The 21561-nt window shown below is 37.5% G+C and overlaps 3 protein-coding genes across 3 annotated transcripts; 1 reads left to right on the forward strand and 2 right to left on the reverse strand.

Moving 5' to 3' along the window:
• Positions 1–798: 798 nt before the first annotated feature.
• Positions 799–2082, forward strand: LOC106089052 (methyltransferase-like protein 22). The gene has a single exon (XM_013254805.2). The coding sequence runs from the start codon at positions 1176–1178 to the stop codon at positions 2001–2003; it is 828 nt and encodes a 275-aa protein (XP_013110259.2). The 5' UTR covers positions 799–1175; the 3' UTR covers positions 2004–2082.
• LOC106089051 (all trans-polyprenyl-diphosphate synthase PDSS2) lies at positions 2006–6873 on the reverse strand. Its single transcript, XM_013254804.2, has 4 exons — positions 6299–6873; positions 3500–3689; positions 2900–3446; positions 2006–2836 (listed from the first exon to the last, which is right to left on the reverse strand). The coding sequence occupies exons 1-4, from the start codon at positions 6715–6717 to the stop codon at positions 2565–2567; spliced, it is 1428 nt and encodes a 475-aa protein (XP_013110258.1). The 5' UTR covers positions 6718–6873; the 3' UTR covers positions 2006–2564.
• Positions 6874–13319: 6446 nt separating this feature from the next.
• Positions 13320–20215, reverse strand: LOC131997756 (all trans-polyprenyl-diphosphate synthase PDSS2-like). Its single transcript, XM_059369278.1, has 4 exons — positions 19800–20215; positions 14485–14674; positions 13871–14417; positions 13320–13807 (listed from the first exon to the last, which is right to left on the reverse strand). The coding sequence occupies exons 1-4, from the start codon at positions 20213–20215 to the stop codon at positions 13536–13538; spliced, it is 1425 nt and encodes a 474-aa protein (XP_059225261.1). The 3' UTR covers positions 13320–13535.
• Positions 20216–21561: the final 1346 nt, after the last annotated feature.

Below are 21561 nucleotides of genomic sequence, written 5' to 3' on the forward strand. Positions count from 1 at the left end.
CGAACTAGTAACATACTCAACATTCGTTGGCAGATAGTGCTCTTCGCGAGAAAAAATTGTACTCAATTGTATACGGTACACTGTCTGGTCATTATGTCATGGTTCAGCCCATTGTACAACTAAGAGGTACAATCATTAGCACAACAACAAAAATCTATCCCCAACGAAACTACCTTGAGTGGCAAATGACGTAAATTGAAATGTCAAAAGTGGTTTAGAAACAAACTTTACAACTTATCTTTCACAAATGTATTTTATTTTTGTATTTTCATAATCATATTACAGTTTTGTTGCTTATGTATGGAATATCGGACCAAATAGAACATTTCCTTAAGATTTTAGAAAATAAGACAGCTGATATCAAGCAAGATATATTCATTTAAAGGTAGTGGCAGTTGTCCAACAACAAAATATTGAGTGCACTATCTGTCAAAATCAGTGGTAAGTGCAACTCTGATTTTGAGTATGTTACTAGTTCGCGGCATTTTTCGTTGTTTGTGTGTTATGGTTTTAAACTATAAAACATACAGACACAAGAAACTCGTTGGCAGATAGTGCACCTCGAGAGAAAAAATTTTACTGAGCTGTTTACGGTACCCTAACTGGTAATTATATCATGATATGAAGCCTTTGACATTTAGATTTACTGCAAAATCAAAACAAAAATAAAAAAATGAACTCATATTTTCGCATGACCTCACCTTATAAGTGCATTCTGAGTTCAGCGATTGCGAAAAATATGTGTTTTCAATTGTGAAAAACGAGCATAGCACCATAATGACGAAAATTCAAAAAAAAAGTATATCAACTGATCGATTGCCCGAGCCTTGTTGAGTGAATCCCGTACCAATACAGAAACCTTATGTGTTTTGACCCATGATATAACGAAAAGGTAGCATACGAAAAACAACTGAGTAACATTTTTTTACGCGATGTGCACTGTCAACGAGTTTTCATACTATATCTATCGTCCAACTTGTCTGTACGTTATAGCGAACCATAATATATCGTCTTTTTGTTGTTGTATTTCTTGTTTTCTATTTATAAACGTAAACAAAACCAAAATTCATGAAAATATCTAAAAGATGCCTATAAACAAATAAAGCTCCGCACCTGCTGCTCTGGGCAGTCATTACATAAAGCACAGTGAATCAAGTTCAAGATCAATAGGAAAAATGTATACAGTAACCTCGGAAATATATCAGGAAACTAATTTTAAGACAGTAAAGGACAAAGACGGAAAGATCACATCAAAGTTTGAGTTTACCTATCCTGAAGTGCCCAAAGATAAGGATGGGGATTTAGAGGTGAAAAGAAAAGGTGATGATGCTCCAAGCCATGGAATTATTGAACTTCAACATTCCGATGCTACCGAAATCAAACTAGTGGGACTGCAAGTGTGGAGAGGTGCTCTTCTTCTGGCCGATTATATATTTCACAAACGTAAAGAATTTAAGAATAAACAATTGCTCGAGTTGGCAGCGGGAGTTGGCTTGACTAGTGTGGCTGCTGCATTGTATGTGAAAAAAGTTGTGTGTACTGATGTTGATATAGGCGGAATTCTGGATCTAATCAGAAACAATGTCAAATTAAACAGCCAACTGTGTGATACATGCAAAATTAATGTGATGGAATATGATTTTATGCAAGAGATCCAAGCCTACAGTCCGGATCTCTTGAAGGCCATTGATGAAAGCGACATTGTATTTGCTGCTGATACCATTTATGATGACGATCTGACCAATGCCTTTATAAGAGTTATTGACATAATTTTACAACGCGGAGAGATAAGCGGGAGAAAGAAAGAAATTTTTGTGGCCTTGGAAAAGCGATATGTCTTCACGTTTTCGGAAATGGATGCAGTGGCACCCATGTTTGAATATTTTCTTAAACAAACCATGCATAAGCCATGGAAATTTGAGTATGTGGAGACCAACTTTCCTCAGTATTTTAAATACGAGCGCTGCAAGCATTTGATTCTACTAAAAATAACAAAACAATGATGTATAAACTAATAGATTGCATTTGTATATGTACTTTAAACTTGTATGTATATATGTAGATAATTTTTGTTGTACACTTAACTAGAAAAATGTTTAGAATTTTAATACAAAAATATTTAACGTAAACCAAAGTTGATATACACAGTAATATCAAAAAAAAATTTAAAACTTAGTAACATATTCTTAAACTAGAGCTGTCAATAAATACATTTTGAATTTGTAGCTAAGACACACTGCATTTCTCTGTTGTATTAAACTCCACTCATGTGACCTATTTTAAAAATTAATATGTTGCTTGGGTAATAAGAAAGAAATTATGCCGCTGAATTATTAAAAAATATCCCAACAATCAATGGTAAGAACTTTAAAGCTCCTAACAAACACATTTTCTTGCTTTGCCATGGACTTAGTTTAACAAAAAGCCTCTAGAGTGATGCTTCATACGTTATTTCGAATTGGTACACAAGTACATTACCAGGCCAGCATAATCGATAATTAGGACTTTTAATGTAGCTAAAAATATTTCGAGCAATAGCTACCTGTTAACTTATTATATGTTGCCTACAAATCCTGCATGGCTAATATTATGTTTTCCAACGCCGTTCTGGCATCATTGTTTGGAAAACTTTCTAAAACGTGAAGTGCCGCCGTCGTGTGCTTGCGTTGCAGTTGTTTTGTTTTCTCCAAGCCAGGGCCCTGCAAAATTGCCTGGTGTATTTTGACGTAATCAACGTTATCCACACTAACTTTGCCCTTTTCAATTTCATCGTAAAGTTTGGGATCATACTCTAAGTGGAATAAAACGGGAGCGCTTACTAGACTGAAGGAGGTATCTAAAATTAAATGATTAGGTTCAATTAGCCTACAAATTAGTTTCCTTTATGTATCATATCTACCATATGGAAGAGAAGTTAGCTGAAAGGGTTCCGCATCCAAACATGCCTGCCATGCTAACGACAAGTGCTTGCCAAACAGATAGGCTTTCTTTTGTAATTCCTCGCTCTGCTCGGCTAGCCGCAACGAGGCCAGACAAGATTTACCCAGCAAGCTACCAACATTTAACATATTACGAGCTTCCCACTCCTTTTCTGGCTTGCCTATGAATTGTGTTATATTCATGGGTTTAAGTATGTCTTCAGCATCATAGTCGACATCGGCAGTGCAGGCTGGGCTATTGGTCTGTTGATATACAGTGCCTGGCTTGGAAGGCAAAGGATTATTTTGCTCATCACGCTCCCCAATAAACTCGGATTCCGAAAAGTCTCTGACAGTTGAAGAAATAAGTCCTACCACAATTTGATTTTTTAAACTGGCCAATTCCATACTTGAATGACTTAACAGGTAATCGCCTATAAGAAGACCAATCTTATTCCCAAAAGTCATGTCATCATATGTTGTGGAATCCTGACCAGCCTTGGTAGATCTTTGCAAATTGACTAGGCTCTGCAAAAAATGCAAAGAATTATTTCGGAATTTAAAATAATCTAAGTACTTACATTGTGTATCAGGTGAGAAATTCGTATCATTTCTGTTACCTCAACCAAAGCTCTTTGACTGTGCAAGACACCTGCACTTTTATCCTGTTCCATGTCGGGTACGGATGGTGCATGACCAGCAGCCTTAGAAATCAGCAGTACAATTAAACCCCAAGCTTGCATGGTATTTTTGCCATTATACAAAAGTCCTCTGTGAAAAGTTAATTGAAAGCGAATGGATTATTAAGAGTAAAGAAGGCCGCAGAGGTGAGCGTGTTCACATAAAACACTGAACGTCTTGATTCAAGCCTTGACAGAAATTTTTTTTTGGCTATGGTTCTTCCCTTACGCAGTAGGCCATAGTCTTGTAGGTGGAAAATTCCAAGTTAGGGTAATTGCATTAGGTCAGTGGAGACAAAATCCGAAAGGTTTAGAGTTTTAAGGCTAACATTTTTATTCCCTCCACCATAGGATAGGGAGTATATTCATTTAGTCATTCCTTTTTCAACACATCGAAATATCAATTTTCGACCCTACAAAGTATATTTCGGATCGTCGTAAAATTCTAAGACGAATTAACGATGTTCGTGTGTCTGTCCGTCTATCCGTCCGTCTGTTCTAATCACTCTACAGGCTTAAAAAATTGAGATATTGAGCTGAAATTTGGCACAGATATGTCTTTTTGATACACGCTGGTTAAGTTCTTGAACGGGCCAAATCGGACCATTTTTGGATATAGCTGCTATATAGATCGATTTTCCGATAAAGGAACTAACGGCCACAATAACTTAATTTTCCATCTGATTTCTCTGAAATTTAAAAAAGTGAGTAGTTTTAAGCCTCCTGACATCTGACCCAAATATGGTTCTGATCGGACTATATTTAGATATAGCTGTCATATAGATCGATCTCCCGATAAAGGGTCTCAAGCCCATAAAAGCGCTATTTACTACCCAATTTCGAAACAGTGGGTTATTTTAAGCCTCCCGACATCCGCCCCAAACATGGTTTGGATCGGACTATATTTAGATATAGCTGCCATATAAACCGATCTCCCGATAAAGGGTCTGAAGCCCATAAAAGCATTATTTTTTATCCAATTTCACGAAATTTGAAACAGTGAGTAGTTTTAGGCCAACCGCTATCTGACCCAAATATGGTAAAAATAGGACTGTATTTAGATATAGCAGTCATATAGACCGATATGCCGGTTAAGGGTCTGAAGCTCATAAAAGCTTTATTTATTACCCGATTTTGTTAAAATTTTACATAAAAATTCAGCAGTGACTTATATTTATAAGTCCACTCAATGCCCATGCCGAATTTGGGTTCATAAGTTATTGTGACGAAAGCGGGTTTACATATATAACCGAGGTGGTGGGTATGCAAAGTTCGGCCCGGTCGAACTTAATGCCTTTTTACTTGTTATTTGTTAGCGCGCCTAATATTAACTTACGAGATATATTAAAGGGTAGTATACCGATTTATGCCATTTTTTGGTAAAATTGTGGTCAAGCAGATAGGGGGAACACCCTATTGGAAGTAGAGTACGAATCTGATAAAAAGCAAGTAAGGAATGTAAAGTCGGATGGTGTCGATATTAATTTACAGACGTTAGATATCTAATTCTTAACCCACTTTAATGGACTTCGGCAAAGTTTTTCAGGTGGCTAACAAAACAATGAGTACCAAATTTCGGAAAAATCCGCTCGCAATTGTAAGAAATTGAAATCAAATTCACCAATTATGTCAGAATGCCGCCCTTCGAACTTTCATGAACCGTCTTCTCAGTTCTCCTGTGAACCACCTCCATCAGGAGACAAAGATCCTACCAGTCCGAAGACATAACTACATGCTGTCTAAGCAATACCTTTTAGGCTGGTATCGCAGAGACCATCCAAATCATCATCTTGTGCATAGGTATCCACCACCTAGATCTAATCTAGAGCGTTGGGTTCAGCGCTCAAAGCGAGAACCTCTAGATCAAACGAGTCTAGACAACATTCATGCAGACACGGTAGCAGATGTGGTAAATAGCTACCGGGCGAATGTAGTCCTTGAAGAACGACCGCCTGCCATTGCACCTGAAGAAATTGACCTCCCCCGGCAAACCAGAGTATTTCTGAGTCAATTACGATCCAGCAGATGCAGCTGCCTCAACTCCTACAGAGCAAGGATTGATGCCGACGTGCAAGATGTATGTCCCGATTGTGACCAGTGACCACACGACGCACGTCACCTGTTTAATTGCCCAGCCAGACACACTCGACTCAAACCCAGACTCCTCTGGAAGCATCCCATCTTAGTCGCAGAGTTTCTGGATCTGGACACTCAACAGAATCAAGCAGACGAAAGATAGAACACAACAAACTGCTACAGCAAAAGGTAAATACATTTTTAAAAGTTTTAAATTTATTTCAAAATTTAGGAAAAGTTGTGGCAACCAACACTGGTGACCGTAAATATGCCTTTTTATGTAGGTATGAGAATTACGCAGTTCAAAAGGGTAGCATTGAATGGGTTTAAAAGGTTTTTGTCAAAAGTTAAGTATAGTTGTAGCTTTTTTGAAACCTTGACTTCAATGATTTACGACCCTTATGAATTAAACTACTATTCTCAACATTTTCAACATTCAACAGTGGATGTTTGTATATGTACGTAGGTATTACATAAAAAATATGTAAACAAATCGGTATATTTGCATTCCATTCACACTGTGTCGCAAATAATAATATACCAAACAAACATACATACCACACGCATCACTCACTCAGTGTTAATGAATTGTATACCTTTATTGTGCAAACTTTTTCAACTTACTTAGCCGTCTTCAAGAGAGGATGAGTGCTACCAACCAATTTTCGCAAATACAGGGCCACATTGGCAATTTCATCGCTGAGTAGCCATCGCAGACTTAGAAAGGAAGTTGGATATCCCACAATACGTTCTGCTTCGCTTACGGCCCTATTCCAATCATGCTTCGGAGGTGATGGTTTGGCTGATGTTGTCGCCCATCTCTGTGGTATTTGTTGATAATTAATTTGTTGTTGTTGTTGCTGCTGCTGTAGCCTTAAAGTGAAAGTTTCGTTTGTCAACAATGGTGCAGAATAGTTAGCACTTAATTTTCTATTGTTGATTGCCAAAGTTCTGGTAATTTTTAGTTGATTAAACTTCCTCCAATGAGGCAATAGTATTTTACTCGATTGCATTGTGCGGGAATTAGTTTTATTTAGCAGCATTAACAGCTGGTTTCGTTCGTCTAATTCTATTGTCGATGCTATCTATCTGCCCTTGACGCTTCTGCCAAAAGCTAAAAGTGAAACTCGACTTCAACTCAATTCAGGCCTGTTGCTTTTTATTGCAGCTCTCAACAAAAGCTGAGTCCAAAACTAAACATCTGTTTGATGTATAAACAAAAACACCTGAGAAAAATGGGCTTGCCACATTGATGGAAATATGTGAGCGATCCTAAATAAAGGCGTTTTTATACCCACTACGGGTTGATACTCTATTCGGCTTTTAACGTGAACAACTGTCAAACTCCATATAAAATGAACGTATCAGCCAAAAACATGTGAAGTAAATAAATGCCATTTTTACGGTAATGGCCCGAAGTGCCCAAAGATGAGGATGGGGATTAAGGTTAAAAGGAGCACTTAAAAAATAATTGATCCTAGTGTAAATTCTGGTTAATCGTTGCTTCCCGGCGGGGATACGAGCGATCGCGAAATGCATGAAGGAGAATGGCTTTAAAGCGAGGACCTCGAGTGTAAACAACTTTACGGATGAACAAATTTCATTGAACTACTCTCGTGTTTGAAAAATAACAATTTTTTTAATTTCAAAAAAAGGAAGGAAATAAAAATCAATATACTGAAGCATCCAACTATAAAATTCTAAAGAAACTACTAAAGGCACTATTACACGACATCATGATACAATTAAGAGGTAGCGTCATTAGCACAACAACAAAAATCAACCCGAACGAAACTACCTTGAGTGGAAAGCGGATTTAAAAAGGTGGTCTCACGCAATATATATTAATTTACAGGTAGTGGCAGTTGCCCAACAACAAAATAGTGAGTGCACTATCTGTCAAAATAAGTGATTAGTGCAACTCTGATTTTGTGAATGTTACAAGTGCGCGCCATTTTTCGTTGTTTGTGAGTGCTATGGTTCTTCATCGTAACACAAACAAAACTCGTTGACAGATCAATCAAGTTCAACAAGGCCTTTTTCTATGTTAGGGTTGGTATTCGATTCTGCTTTCGGAAAAGCCGCTGAAATTTTCAATTGTTTCGCGAGCGAAATTTGGCAGAAATCAAATGTTTTTGTTTCCATAACAAAACACGTTTCTTTATTTGCACTATTTGTTTTCTCTATTTTATATACTTTTTCTCCGTAAATAAAGAAAACCCAATAAAACCAATAAAATTGATGCCGGCAATTGTTTTAAGTGTTGCCATATAGTAGTTTTTGAATTTTTCCTAGCTATAAGCAGAGTACCACTTTGCCGCCTATTTTCAGTCAACGTTTCACCGACGTTTGTTTTATATGGAGTTTGACAGCATTCCGCCTGAAAAGCTGAACAGAATACTCAGCTTTAATTTAGACAAAATATCTTTATCTATCGTCCAACTTGTCTATACGTTACAGCGCACCATAATATACACAGATCAAAAATTCATGAAAATATCTAAAAAAAAGTGAATTTTAACAAATAAAGCACCGCACCTGCTGCCCTGAAGAGTTATAGGATAGTGCAAGGCGAATCAAGTTGAAGATCAATAGGAAAAATTTACATAGTAACCTCAGTTATATATCAGGAAACTAATTTTAAGACAGTCAAGGGCGAACAAGAAAAGATCACAAAGTTTAAGTTTTCATATCCCGAAGTGCCCAAAGATGAGGATGGGGATTTAGGTTAAATTGAAAAGAAGATGCGGATATTAATCCGCCCCATGTCACTATGGGCATACACCTAATCCAGTCCCATGGCAGCCGGTTATACGTACCAGATTGACCCGATGAAGTTCTTCATCGGCATGGGATGCTGCTCAGTGTACAACACATTGCTGCAACAACAACCTAAGCCAGTAATCGGTTTGTTGTAAGGTTTAATTGCCAAAAAGCATCAACCCAGCAAACATTGAAAAAATCAAAATATTCTTATTTAAAAATATTATAGAGTAAAACCACAACAAACCAAACACCGTTTTGTGCACCGATTTCGATGAAATTTAGCAGAGGTTTAAAGTTGCAAATTTTGCCCATGAACATTCCACTAAGGAACAGGGGCAAACTTCTCACATATCAATGAGTGCAGAGTCCGATACAAGTTTAAGCTCAATGATAACGGGCCTCCTTTTTAATAGCCGAGTCCGAACGGCATGCCGCAGTGCGACACCTCTTTGGAGAGAAGCTTTACATGGCATAGTACCTCACAAATGGTGCCAGCATTAGAAGGGGAAAACCACCGCTGAAAATTTTGTTCTGATTCGAACCCAGGCGTTTAGCGTCGTAGGCGGACACCTCTGCGCTACGGTGGCTTTCAGTTGGGTAATAAAATATTCCATACAAAATTTCGCGCAAATCGGTTGAAAATAATACTAAACATACTTATAAGTGGGAATCGAGTGATATATAGGCATTAGATCTATATCTAAATCTAAATTTTAATAAAATAAAATTCATAGCATTTGTCTTTGGGCTAAAAAAGTGATATGTGGAAATTGGTTTGATGATTACAAAAAATAAAACGACAAACGGAAAAACCATTTGAAAGGGATACACGGACAGATGGATATGGCTTTTAATTACTTTTTTTATTATCAAAGCCACAGAAGTTATTAAGGGTACAATATGCGTTTTGGACGTCATGTCGACGGGTTATCCTTAACCGATCGTCATAAAATTGCGTACTTTGCTTATTGGGATCAAAAGACCAAAAAAAAAATGTTTTTCCCATTTGCAAAGGACGATTCCTCCTTTAAGCTTGGGCCAGTCTTGGTCGTCAGAAATATCTAAGACGATCTACCCATGTCCGTCCAACTGCCTGCTGAAATCACGCTACTGTCTTTCAAAATTAAGATATTTAGCTGAAATTTTGCACATATCATTTACTGACCATAGTTCGAAGATGGCTTTATCGAATTAAGTTTTGGGCTCGTAAATGCTTTACTTATTACTCGGCACAATGTGTGTTGATTGGTCGATCTTATCATTTAAAATTTTAGGCCCATAAAAGGCGAATTTATTACCTGATTTGGTTGAAATTTAGACAATAATTTGTGTTAAGATCTTTGTATTAACATAGCCCGATTTAAGGTCTTAAGCCCCTTATAGACGAATTTTTTGCCCCATATTACTGAAATTTAACACAATGAGTTGTGTTAGGTTGTGTTTATGCCGAAAAAGGTTAAGGTCGGACCTTTTTTGTCACAGCCTCTATAAAGACCGATCTCTCGGTTGAAGGTCTTTCAACCATAAATAACGTATTATCCGATTTTGCCGAAATTTAGTATAGTGAGCTATGTTAAATATTTTCTCGCATTTTAATAACGTTTCTCGTTTAAAGCTTTTACAATATTCATAAACTGCTCCATAAACCGGAAAGCGTATCTTCTGTTTATACCCACCACCGAAGGATGGGGGTATATTCATTTCTACATTCCGTTTGCAACACATCGAAATATCCATTTCCGACCCTATAAGGTATATATATTCTTGATCAGCGTAAAAATCCAAGATGATCTAGCCATGTCCGTCTGTCCGTTGAAATTACGTTACAATCCTTAAAATAGAGATATTGAGCTGAAACTTTGCACAGATTCTTTTTTTGTCCATTAGCAGGTTAAGTTTCGATTTGGATATAGCCGCCATATAGACCGATCTCTCGATTTAAGGTTTGTGTCTATTAAATGCGCATTTATTGTCCGATGTAGCCGAAATTTGGGACAGTGAGTTAAGTTAAACCCCTCGGCACATTTCTGCAATTTGGCCTAGATCGATCAATGCAATAAATTTGGCTATTGGCAATACAACTGAAGTTGGGTTGCCATCCATATCCGACCCATAAGCCAGTTGAGTGGAGTTTAATACTCCATAAAAATGCAGTGTGTTAAGTTCGGCCGGGCCGAACTTTGGATTCCTACCACCTCGGGTATATTTGTTAACCACCTTGGTCAAAATCCAGGGAAAAATGCATACCTTATGCCCCATAGCAGCTATAACGAAATATGTTCCGATTTGGACCAAATGGTAATAAGTACATGTCATTGTTCAATTGTGTATAACAAAATATTGGTCTTTTTAGTAGCTATATCTAAAAATAAATCGATCTGAACCATAGACGACAGCATGCCCAAAAGCCTAATATAAGTCACTGTCAGCTATATCCAAATCTGGACCGATCTAAGCCAAATTGAAGAGGAATGTCGAAGGGCCTAACACAACTCACTGTCCCAAATTTGGGCGACATCGGACAATAAATGTGCATTTTATGGGCCCAAAACCTTAAATCGAGAGATCGGTCTATATGGCAGCTATATGCAAATCTTGATCGATCTAGACCAAATTGCAGAAATATGTCGAGGGGCTAAACTTAACTCAATGTCCCAAATTTCGGTGACATCGGACAATAAATGTGCCTTTTATGAGTGCAAGACCTTAAATCGAGAGATCGGTCTATATGGCAGCTATATTCAAATCTAAACCGATCTGAGCCAAATTAAAGAAGGATATCGAGTGGCCTAACACAACTCACTGTCCCAAATTTCATTAAAATCGGATAATAAATGTGGCTCTTATGGGCCTAAGATCCTAAATTGGCGGATCGGTCTATATATATTAAGATATAGTCTTCGAACTTAATCTGCTTATGGACAAAAAAGGAATCTGTGCAAAGTCTCAGCTCAATATCTCTATTTTTAAAGACTGTAGCGTTATTTCAACAGACAGACGGACGGAAATGGCTAGATCGTCTTAGATTTTTCCGCTGATCAAGAACATATATATATATATACTTTATAGGGTCGGAAATTAATAATTCGATGTGTTGCAAACGGAATGACAAAATGAATATACCCTCATCCTTCGGTGGTGGGTATAAAAATACTGATATTGAATAAAATTGACATAAATGTCCAACTTTATGCTAAGTTTTTCTTCGTGGTTTTGTCTCCTGCCAACGCAACTTGAGTCGAGTTGCTATCCATAATCGAACCATTAATTTAAAAATTAATATATTGCATGGGTAATAAGAAAATAATTACCCCGCTGAATTAATATTAAATATCTCAACAACCAATTAAATGTAACGAAACACAAAATTTGATTTGGTGAAATATACTCACCTTAAAAGCGCGGTGTTTTATATGTTATTTCAAATTGGTACATAAGTACTTTACTAGGCCAGTATAATCGATAATTAGGACTTTAAATCGCCGCTTAAAATTTAGTTAAAAATATTTTCGAGCAATAGCTACCTGTTTGTTAGTTTATTTTCAGGCCTGTTCCGGTTTTTGAATTCGCAAAACGCAAAAAATTGCTTTGCGTATATTTTCCAAACCTTATACTTTTAAGTTTTGAAATCACTCGAAGTTTCTCTTACAGAATAGAAATTTGATGAAAGTCTGCATTGAGACTTTTACGAGGGCGGTTCGGAAACTACTTAGCCTAGCACAAAAAGCGGGTTATAAACAGAAAAAGTTAGTGTTTTGGAAACTTCCTTCTTTGCTATGAACACATGTTAAATTTTGTTTCGATCTGGCAACTCCTTCATATAGAAACAGGTGTTCACAAAAGACGTATACGCGATTTTTTTTTACAATAGAAAATTAGAAATGCGTGGTGTCATTAAATATTTACAATACATAAAAAAGGTTTATCGGGACAAGAAATTCATAATGTTATGGTGAATGTGTTAGGTGAAAGTGCTCCTTCATATGCAAAAGTAAAAAATTGGGTTGCTGAATTTAAACTTGATCGTACAAGCATTGAAGATTAACCACATAGTCAATCCCATGGCTGCAGGTTGTATGTACCGGATTGATCCGATGAATTCCTTCATCGGGAAGGGCTGCCGCCTCTGTGTACCACACACTGCTACTACTACTACCACATAGTGGACGTCTAAAAACAGCAACAACAACAAAAATTGTAGCCAAAGTGCATGATATGGTATTAAATGATCGACGAATAAAAGTGCGTGAAAAAGCTAATATCATAGGCATCTCAAATGATCGAGTCCATTTAATTTTGCATGAAGAACTACAGATGAAAAAGCTTTCTGCAAGATGGGTGCCGCATTTGTTAACAGTCGAACAAAAACGCATAAGAATGAACATTTCTCAAGCTTGTTTGGATCGTTTTAAACGAAATAAAATGGATTCTAAGCGTTGTTTCATAACTGTTAATGAGACATGGATCCACCACTATACTCCAGAGACAAAAGAACAATCCAAACAATGGATCCAAGCTCTTACTCCAGCTTGCCCCAAAGAAGGCAAAAACAATTCAATCGGCTGGTAAGGTTATGCCAACGGTTTTTTAGGTCTTCAAAGATATTTAACTGACTATTTGCTTAAGGGTAAAACAATAAATTCAGAGTACTATTGCAACCTTTTTTTCATCAAGACAACTCACCAGCGAACAAGAGTGTTTTAACAATGGCTAAAATCAACGAATTAAAGCACGAGTTGCTTGACCACCCGACTCATTCGCCTGTTCCCTAATCTAAAAAAATTCCTTGCTGACAAGCGTTTTACCTCAAATGAAGATGCAATTACAGTTGTAAACCATTATTTTGAAGACCTGGAGGAAAACAATTTTAATCAAGGGATAGCATTGCTAGATAAGAGTTGCACTAATTGTATTGAAGTTTCAGGGGATTATATTGAAAACTAAATATAAAAATATTTTTGAAAAATCAACTATTCTCTTTCATTGATAGGCTAAGAAGTTTCCGAACCGCCCTCGTATGTGCCAATATCTGTCAGAATTAGGCCAAAGAAAATCGTTCGTTTTTCGAAAACCGCAACAGGTCTGTGTATACTGCCTACAAATCCTGCATGGCTAATATCATGTTTTCCAAAGCCCTTCTGGCATCATTGTTTGGAAAACTTTCTAAAACGTGAAGTGCCGCCGTCGTGTGCTTGCGTTGCAGTTGTTTTGTTTTCTCCAAGCCAGGGCCCTGCAAAATTGTCTGGTGTATTTTGAAGTAATCAACGTTATCCACACAAACGTTGCCCTTTTCAAATTCATCGTAAAGTTTGGGATCATACTCTAAGTGGAATAAAACGGGAGCGCTTACTAGACTGAAGGAGGTATCTAAAATTAAATGATTAGGTTCAATTAGCCTACAAATTAGTTTCCTTTATGTATCATATCTACCATATGGAAGAGAAGTTAGCTGAAAGGGTTCCGCATCCAAACATGCCTGCCATGCTAACGACAAGTGCTTGCCAAACAGATAGGCTTTCTTTTGTAATTTCTCGCTCTGCTCGGCTAGCCGCAACGAGGCCAGACAAGATTTACCCAGCAAGCTACCAACATTTAACATATTACGAGCCTCCCACTCCTTTTCTGGGTTGCCTATGAATTTAGCTATATTCATGGGTTTAAGTATGTCCTCAGCATCAAAGTCAACGTCGGCAGTGCAGGCTGGGCTATTGGTCTGTTGATATACAGTGCCTGGCTTGGAAGGCAAAGGATTATTTTGCTCATCACGCTCCCCAAAAAACTCGGATTCGGAAAAGTCTCTGACAGTTGAAGAAATAAGGCCCACCACAATTTGATTTTTTAAACTGGCCAATTCCATACTTGAATGACTTAACAGGTAATCGCCTATAAGAAGACCAATCTTATTGCCAAAAGTCATGTCATCATATGTTGTGGAATCCTGACCAGCCTTGGTAGATCTTTGCAAATTGACAAGGCTCTACAAAAAGGGGAAAGAATTATTTCAGAATTTAAAATAATACATATTGCTTTTTTTAACCACTTACATTGTGTATCAAGTGACACATTCCTATCATTTCTGTTATCTCAACCAAAGCTCTTTGACTGTACAGGACACCATCACTTTTATCCTGTTCCATGTCTGGTATGGATGGTGCATGACCAGCAGCCTTAGAAATCAGCAGCACAATTAAACCCCACCCTTGCGTGGTATTTTTGCCATTATACAACACTTCTCTGTGAAAAAATAGTGGATAATGAATCCAAAGCATTAGAATAAGTAGTAATATACAACAAAAATATAATTTCTTATTTGATATAGATAAAAACTATATTTGATAGTCTTTCCAGCCATAAGACTAAACTGAATAGAAAAGAAACATGTAAAAAGGCGTTAAGTTCGGCCGGACCGAACTTTGGATACCCACCACCTCGGGTATATATTTAAACCACATTTCGTCAAAATCCAATTGATAATGCATAAGTTATGCCCCATAGCAGCTATATCGAAATATGTTCCGATTTGGACCAAATACTAATAAGTACAAGTCATTGTTCAATTGTGTATAACAAAATATTGATCTATTTAGTAGCTATGTCTAAAAATCTGAACCATATACGACACGGATGGCGAAAAGCCTAACATAAGTCACTATGTTAAATTTCAGCGAAATCGAACGATAAATGCGCCATTAATGGCCCCAAACCTTAAATCGAGAGATCGGTCAACATGGCAGCTAGAAGAAGTTTGTCGAAGGGCCCAACACAACTCACTGTCCCACATTTCGGCGACATCGGACAATAAATGCGCCTTTTATGGGCTCAAAACCTTAATTCGAGAGATCGGTCTATATGGCAGCTATATCCAAGTCTGGACCGATCTGGACCAATTCAAAGAAGGATAATGAAAGGCCTAACACAACTCACTGTTCCAAATTTTGGCAAAATCGGATAATAAATGTGGCTTTTATGAACCTAAGACCCTAAATCGGCAGATTAGTCTTTATGACAGCTATATCTAAATCTGGACTGATGTGGGCCAATTTGAAGAAGAATGTTGAAGGCCCTAACACCACTCACTGTCCCAAATTTCAGCAAAATCGGATAATAAATGTGGCTTTTGTGGACTAAATCGACGGATCGGTCTATATGGGGACTATATCATGATATAGTCCGACTTAGCCCATCTTCGAACTTAACCTGCTTATGGACACAAAAAGAATCTGTGCAAAGCTTCAGCTTAATATCTCTATTTTTAAAGACTGTAGCGCGATTTCAACAGACAGACGGATGGACATTGCTAGATCGTTTTAGATTTTAACGCTGATCAAGAATATATATACTTTATAGGGTCGGACATGGATATTTCGATGTGTTGCAAACGGAATGACAAAATGAATATACCCCCATCGTTCGGTGGTGGGTATAAAAAGTATATTTTGTCCAATTTAACAACAACATTATAAACCCACATTACAATACGGCATCGGTCGTATAAACCGGAACGACCTTGCTCGCCTATAAGAGCTTGACGAGGATCACCACCTCCACATGTAAATGTGGCTACAACAAAAACAAACTCACATTACTGCGGACAGCCGGTTGTACGCACCCATGGCAGCCAGTTGTACGTACCGGATGGACCCGATGGAGTTCATTATCGGCAAGGGCTGCTGTCTTAGTGTATTACACACTGCTACAACAACAACAACTGCGGGCAGACAGACTCAAACTGTATTCACAAAACTACACAGAAAAAAATAAAAATCTGTTTCAATCACGAAATTAACTGATCCAATTAATTTTTTAATTGCGACTGTTTCAATAACGAAACTTATAATATCAATCATATTTCTTTGAAAAAGGTGATTGTAAAAATTTTCAATTAAAAAAATTCCATATTTAATTAAAAAAATTATTGAACATTTTTTAAAATTGCAATTAATTGTTTAATTGGCCCAAATGAAAAAATTATTAAATTTTTTAAAATTTTCAGCTAATGAAAAAAAATGATTGAAACATACAATAAATTTTTTAATTGGATCGATTAAAAATTTAATAGAGCATATTAAAATATTAAAAATTTTGCGCCCTATAGGCACCCTCGATTTCGAGGCAACATGGTTCACATATGTATGTCAATGAGCTTTAACAAGCCCCACAAAAAATTGTCTAAAGTCGTTAATTCGCACGATCTAGACGGCCAATTGTGCGGTCCCGAACGTAAAATAAAATGTTCACCGATCTCGCCTCTCAATAAGTCGTTACGAGTGCTGTGTGGCATGGAGCACCGTCTTGTTGAAACCACATATCATGCAAGTCATTTGCATTTTCGGCAAAAAAAAAAAATTCGATATCATCACCATTCACAGTTACGTTACCATTCGCATCATCTTTGAAGAAGTATGGTCCAATGATGCCACCAGCCCATAAACCGCACCAAACTGTGACTATTTCTGGATGCATTGGTAGCTTTTGCAATGCTTCTGGCTGATCTTCGCTCCAAAATCGACAATTCTGCTTATTTACGCACCCATTGAGCCAAAAATGAGCTTCGTCCATAAAATGGAATAACTTCTATACAAAGAGGCTTGAATCGGACAGAATTTATCGATTTGCGAAGTACTTCCGCTGTTCCTTGAATGCAATCAAATTGGCCATGTTAAGCCGTCTCGGATTCATTTTACTTTAGACATACGATAAGGCCCCATTATGTTGTCTCGTTGTCAACCAGCTCAAACAAACATCATATACAATACATATGTTGTACATTTCTATGCTTATTTCAAAATAAATTGTATTGTCTAAGCAAAACGGGAAATATATTTAGTTACCCCCAGATTTGATTGCTCAACATTTGGAAACTTGTTATGAATTTTTACGCTAATCAGTTGAGAATAGAAATTGGTGTTGACATTTTACGACATGCGAATGGAGTAAAAAGAGGTAAATACATTTTAAAATGTTTTAATTTTATTCCAAAATGAAAATAAAATGATTTTGGCTTTTTAAAAACATGACTACCAATGCTGGTGGCCAATAAAAACTAATTTTATTGCGCAGATCAAAAGGGTAGCATTTGATGGGTACAAAAGGTTTATGCCAAAAGTTAAGTATATTTTTAGCTTTTGTGAAACTACTATTCTGAACTAGCCCCCGGCAACATTTTCAACATCCAACAATGTATGTTTGTATTTGTACATATTAAACGAAAAACAACTAAAAAGGCGTTAAGTTCGGCCGGACCGAACTTTTGATACCCACCCCTCGGGTATATATTTAAATCACCTTTCCTCAAAATCCGGTGAAAATTGCATACCTTATGCCCCATAGCAGCTATATCGAAATATGTTCCGATTCAAGTCAATGTTCCAATGTGTATAATAATGTATTGGTATTTTTAGTAGATATATCTAAAAATAAACCGATCTGAACCATATACTACACGGATGTCGAAAAGCCTAACAAAAATCACTGTGTCAAATTTCAGCGAAATCGGATTATAAATGCGCCTTTTATGGGGCCAAGACTTTAAATCGAGATATCGGTCTATATGGCAGCTATATCCAAATCAACACCGATTTGAGCCAAGTAGCAGAAAAATGTCGAAAAGCCTAACACAACTCATTGTCCCAAATTTTGACGAAATCGGACAATAAATGCGCTTTTTATGACCCCAAAACCTTAAATCGAGAGATCGGTCTATATGGCGGCTATATGCAAATCTTGACCGATCTGAGCCAAATTGAAGAAGAATATCGAAGGGCCTTACACAACTCACTGTCCCAAATTTCGGCGACGACGGACAATAAATGCGACTTTTATGGGCCCACAACATTAAATCGAGAGATCGGTCTATATGGCAGCTATATCCAAATCTTCATCGATCCGGGCCAAATTGCAGAAATATGTCGAGGGGCTGAACTTAACTCGCTGTCCCAAATTTCGGCGACATCAAACTAAAAATGCGACTTTTATGGGCCCAAAACCTTAAATCGAGAGTTCGGTCTATACGGCAGCTATATTCAAATCTAGACCGATCCGGACCAAATTCAAGAAGGATATCGAAGAGCCTAACATAACTCACTGTCCCAAATTTCAGCAAAATCGGATTATAAATGTGGCTTTTATGGGCCTAAGCCCCTTAATCGGCGGATCGATCTATATGGGGGCTATATCAAGATATAGTCTGATATAACCCATCTTCGAACATAACCAGCTCATGGACAAAAAAAGAATCTGTGCAAAGTTTCAGCTCAATTTCTCTATTTTTAAAGACTTTAGGGTGATTTCAACAGACAGACGGACGGCCATGGCTAGATCGTCTTATATTTTTACGCTGATCAAGAATATATATACTTTATAGGGTCTGAAGTGGATATTTCGATGTGTTGCAAAAGGAGTGACAAAACGAATATATTCCCATCCTTCGGTGGTGGGTATAATTAGTAAAAGAGTGCTAAGTTCGGCCGGGTCGAATCTTATATTCCATCCACCATGGATGGCATTTGTTAAGTTCTTTGGCCTATATCTCTTTGTAGACAAACCAAGGATAATATATAAGAATTGGTATGCGATTTCAGCTATACCAAGTTATGAACCGATTGGGGTCACACTTGGTTTGGCTGTTGGAGAAAATAATTGCGCCCTCTAGATGCTCATGAAGTCAAGATCCGAGATCGGTTTATATGGGCGCTATATCGGGTTATGAACCGATTTGAACCATACTAGACGCTTTTGTTAGAAGTTAAAACAAAATACTGCATGCAAAATGTCAAGCAAATCGGATAATAATTGCGCCCTCTAGCGGTGCAGTCAGTCAGAAGTCATGATCCGAGATCGGTTTATATTGGAGCTATATCAGGTTATGAACCGATTTTGACTATACTTGGCAGAGTGCTTGGAAGTCAAAAAAGAACAATTGGTGGAAAACTTCAGCCAAATCGGATAAGAATTACGCCTTCAAGCCTCAAGAAGTCAAGATCCGATATCGGTTTATAAGGCAGCTATGCCCAAACTTGGAACGATTTGGCCCAACTGACCTGCACTAATATTTATGCAAAATTTCAACCACCTTCGAAAGTAAGCGTGCTTTCGACAGACGGTCGGACATGGCTAATCGACTAAGAATGCTAAGACGATCATGAATATATATACTTTGTTGGGTCTCAGATCAATATTTCGATGTGTTACAAACGGAATGACGAAATTAGTATGCCCCCATCCTATGGTAGAAGGTATACAAATATTTAAACAATAAATGGATACATTTGCATTCCATATCCCATTCACATACTACCCGTATCACTCACTCAGTGATGATGAATTGTATACCTTCACTTTGCAAAATGGTTCAACTTACTTGGCCGTCTTCAAGAGAGGATGAGTGCTACCAACCAATTTTCGTAAATACAGGCCCATATTGGCAATTTCATCGCTGAGTAGCCATCGCAGGCTTAGAAAGGAAGTTGGATATCCCACAATACGTTCTGCTTCCCTTACGGCCGTATTCCAATCATGTCTCGGAGGTGATGGTTTGGCCGCTGTTGTTGTGGTTGTCGTCAAATGAATTGCTGAAGTTGTCCCCCACCTCTGTGGTATTTGTTGATAAAATATTTGATGTTGCTGCTGCTGTTGCCTTAAAGTAAAATTTTCGTTAATCAACAATGGTGCAGAATAGTTAGCACTTAATTTCCTATTGTTGATTGCCAAATTTCTGGTAATTTGTACTTGATTGAACTTCCTCCAATGAGGCAATAATATTTTACTCGATTGCATTGTGCGGGAAATTATTTTAAATTAGAACTTTATTAACAGCTGGTTTCGTTCGTCTAATTCTATTGTGGATGTGAGCAATCTGTCGTTGATGCTTCTGCCAAAAGCTAAAAGTGAATCCCGACTTCAACCGGTTGCTTTTGATTGTTCTTACCAAAAGCCGAGCCCAAAACTAAACAGCCCCAGCAGTCCAAATGTCTATCATAATATTGCCTTCAAAGACTTATTTAAGACAATTTGAATATTTCATCGATATGGCATATCTACTAACGTGTCTTACAGATTGTCTGTTTTAAAATTTGAGTGTCGACGAATTCACTAACCGGGTCCACGAACAAGTCATCACAATTTTTTTATTGAGAAAAACGGACGCTCTCTAAAGGACGTCGTAACTTGAATTGTCATGTGACATGATTAAAATTAAAAATGATCGGATTAAAAATGCGCCTTTTATGGGGCCAAGAATTTAAATCAAGAGATCGTCTATATGGCTATATGCAAATCTTGATCGATTTAGACCAAATTGCAGAAATATGTGGAGGGGATTAACTTAACCCCTTGTCCCAAATTTCGGCAACATCGGACAATAAATGCGTTTTTTATGGTCCCCAAAACCTAAAACCGAGAGATCGGTCTATATGGCAGCTATATCCAAATCTGGGCCGATTTAAGCCAAATTGAGATAGAATGTTGAAGGGCCTAACACAACTCACTGCCCCAAATTTCCGCAAAATCGGATAATAAAAGTGGCATTTATGGGCCTAAGACCCTAAATTGGAGGATCGGTCTATATGGCTGCTATATCCAAATCTGAACCGATCTGAGCCATATTGACGGAGGATATCGAAGGGCCTATGACAACTCACAGTCTTAAATTTCAGCAAAATCGGATAATAAATGTGGCTTTTATTGGCCTAAGACCCTAAATCGCCGGATCGGTCTATATGGGGGCTATATCAAGATATAGTCCGATTTAGCCCATCTTCGAACTTAACCTGCTTATGGACAAAAAAAGAGTCTGTGCAAAGTTTCAGCTCAATATCGCTATTTTTGAAGACTGTAGCGTGATTTCAACAGACAGACGGACATGTCTAGATCGTCTTAGATTTTTACGCTGATCAAGAATATATATACTTTGTAGGGTCGGAAATGGATATTTCGATGTGTTGCAAACGGAATGACAAAATGAATCCGTCCCATCCGTCGGTGGTGGGTATTAAAATATAACATAACAAAATTGAATCCACCTCTACTCATCATAAACAATGAATCAATGACCCACCGTAATGGATAAGATAAAAGTAAATTTTCCCCTCAATAGTTTTCGAGTGAATTTGGGAATATTTTTG

The sequence above is a fragment of the Stomoxys calcitrans genome, chromosome 1 (genome assembly GCF_963082655.1).
Source record: "Stomoxys calcitrans chromosome 1, idStoCalc2.1, whole genome shotgun sequence".
NCBI classification, from domain to species: Eukaryota; Metazoa; Arthropoda; class Insecta; order Diptera; family Muscidae; genus Stomoxys; species Stomoxys calcitrans.

Coding starts and splice junctions, on each gene's coding strand:
- LOC106089052 (XM_013254805.2), top strand. CDS start 1,176: ATGTATACAGTAACCTCGGAAATATATCAGGAAACTAATTTTAAGACA.
- LOC106089051 (XM_013254804.2), bottom strand. CDS start 6,717: ATGCTGCTAAATAAAACTAATTCCCGCACAATGCAATCGAGTAAAATA. Junction 3,690..6,298: donor CCTCTCTTGAAGACGGCTAA/GTAAGTTGAAAA, acceptor AACTTTTCACAG/AGGACTTTTGTATAATGGCA. Junction 2,837..2,899: donor GCTAACTTCTCTTCCATATG/GTAGATATGATA, acceptor ATTTAATTTTAG/ATACCTCCTTCAGTCTAGTA.
- LOC131997756 (XM_059369278.1), bottom strand. CDS start 20,215: ATGCAATCGAGTAAAATATTATTGCCTCATTGGAGGAAGTTCAATCAA. Junction 14,418..14,484: donor TGTGTCACTTGATACACAAT/GTAAGTGGTTAA, acceptor CCCTTTTTGTAG/AGCCTTGTCAATTTGCAAAG. Junction 13,808..13,870: donor GCTAACTTCTCTTCCATATG/GTAGATATGATA, acceptor ATTTAATTTTAG/ATACCTCCTTCAGTCTAGTA.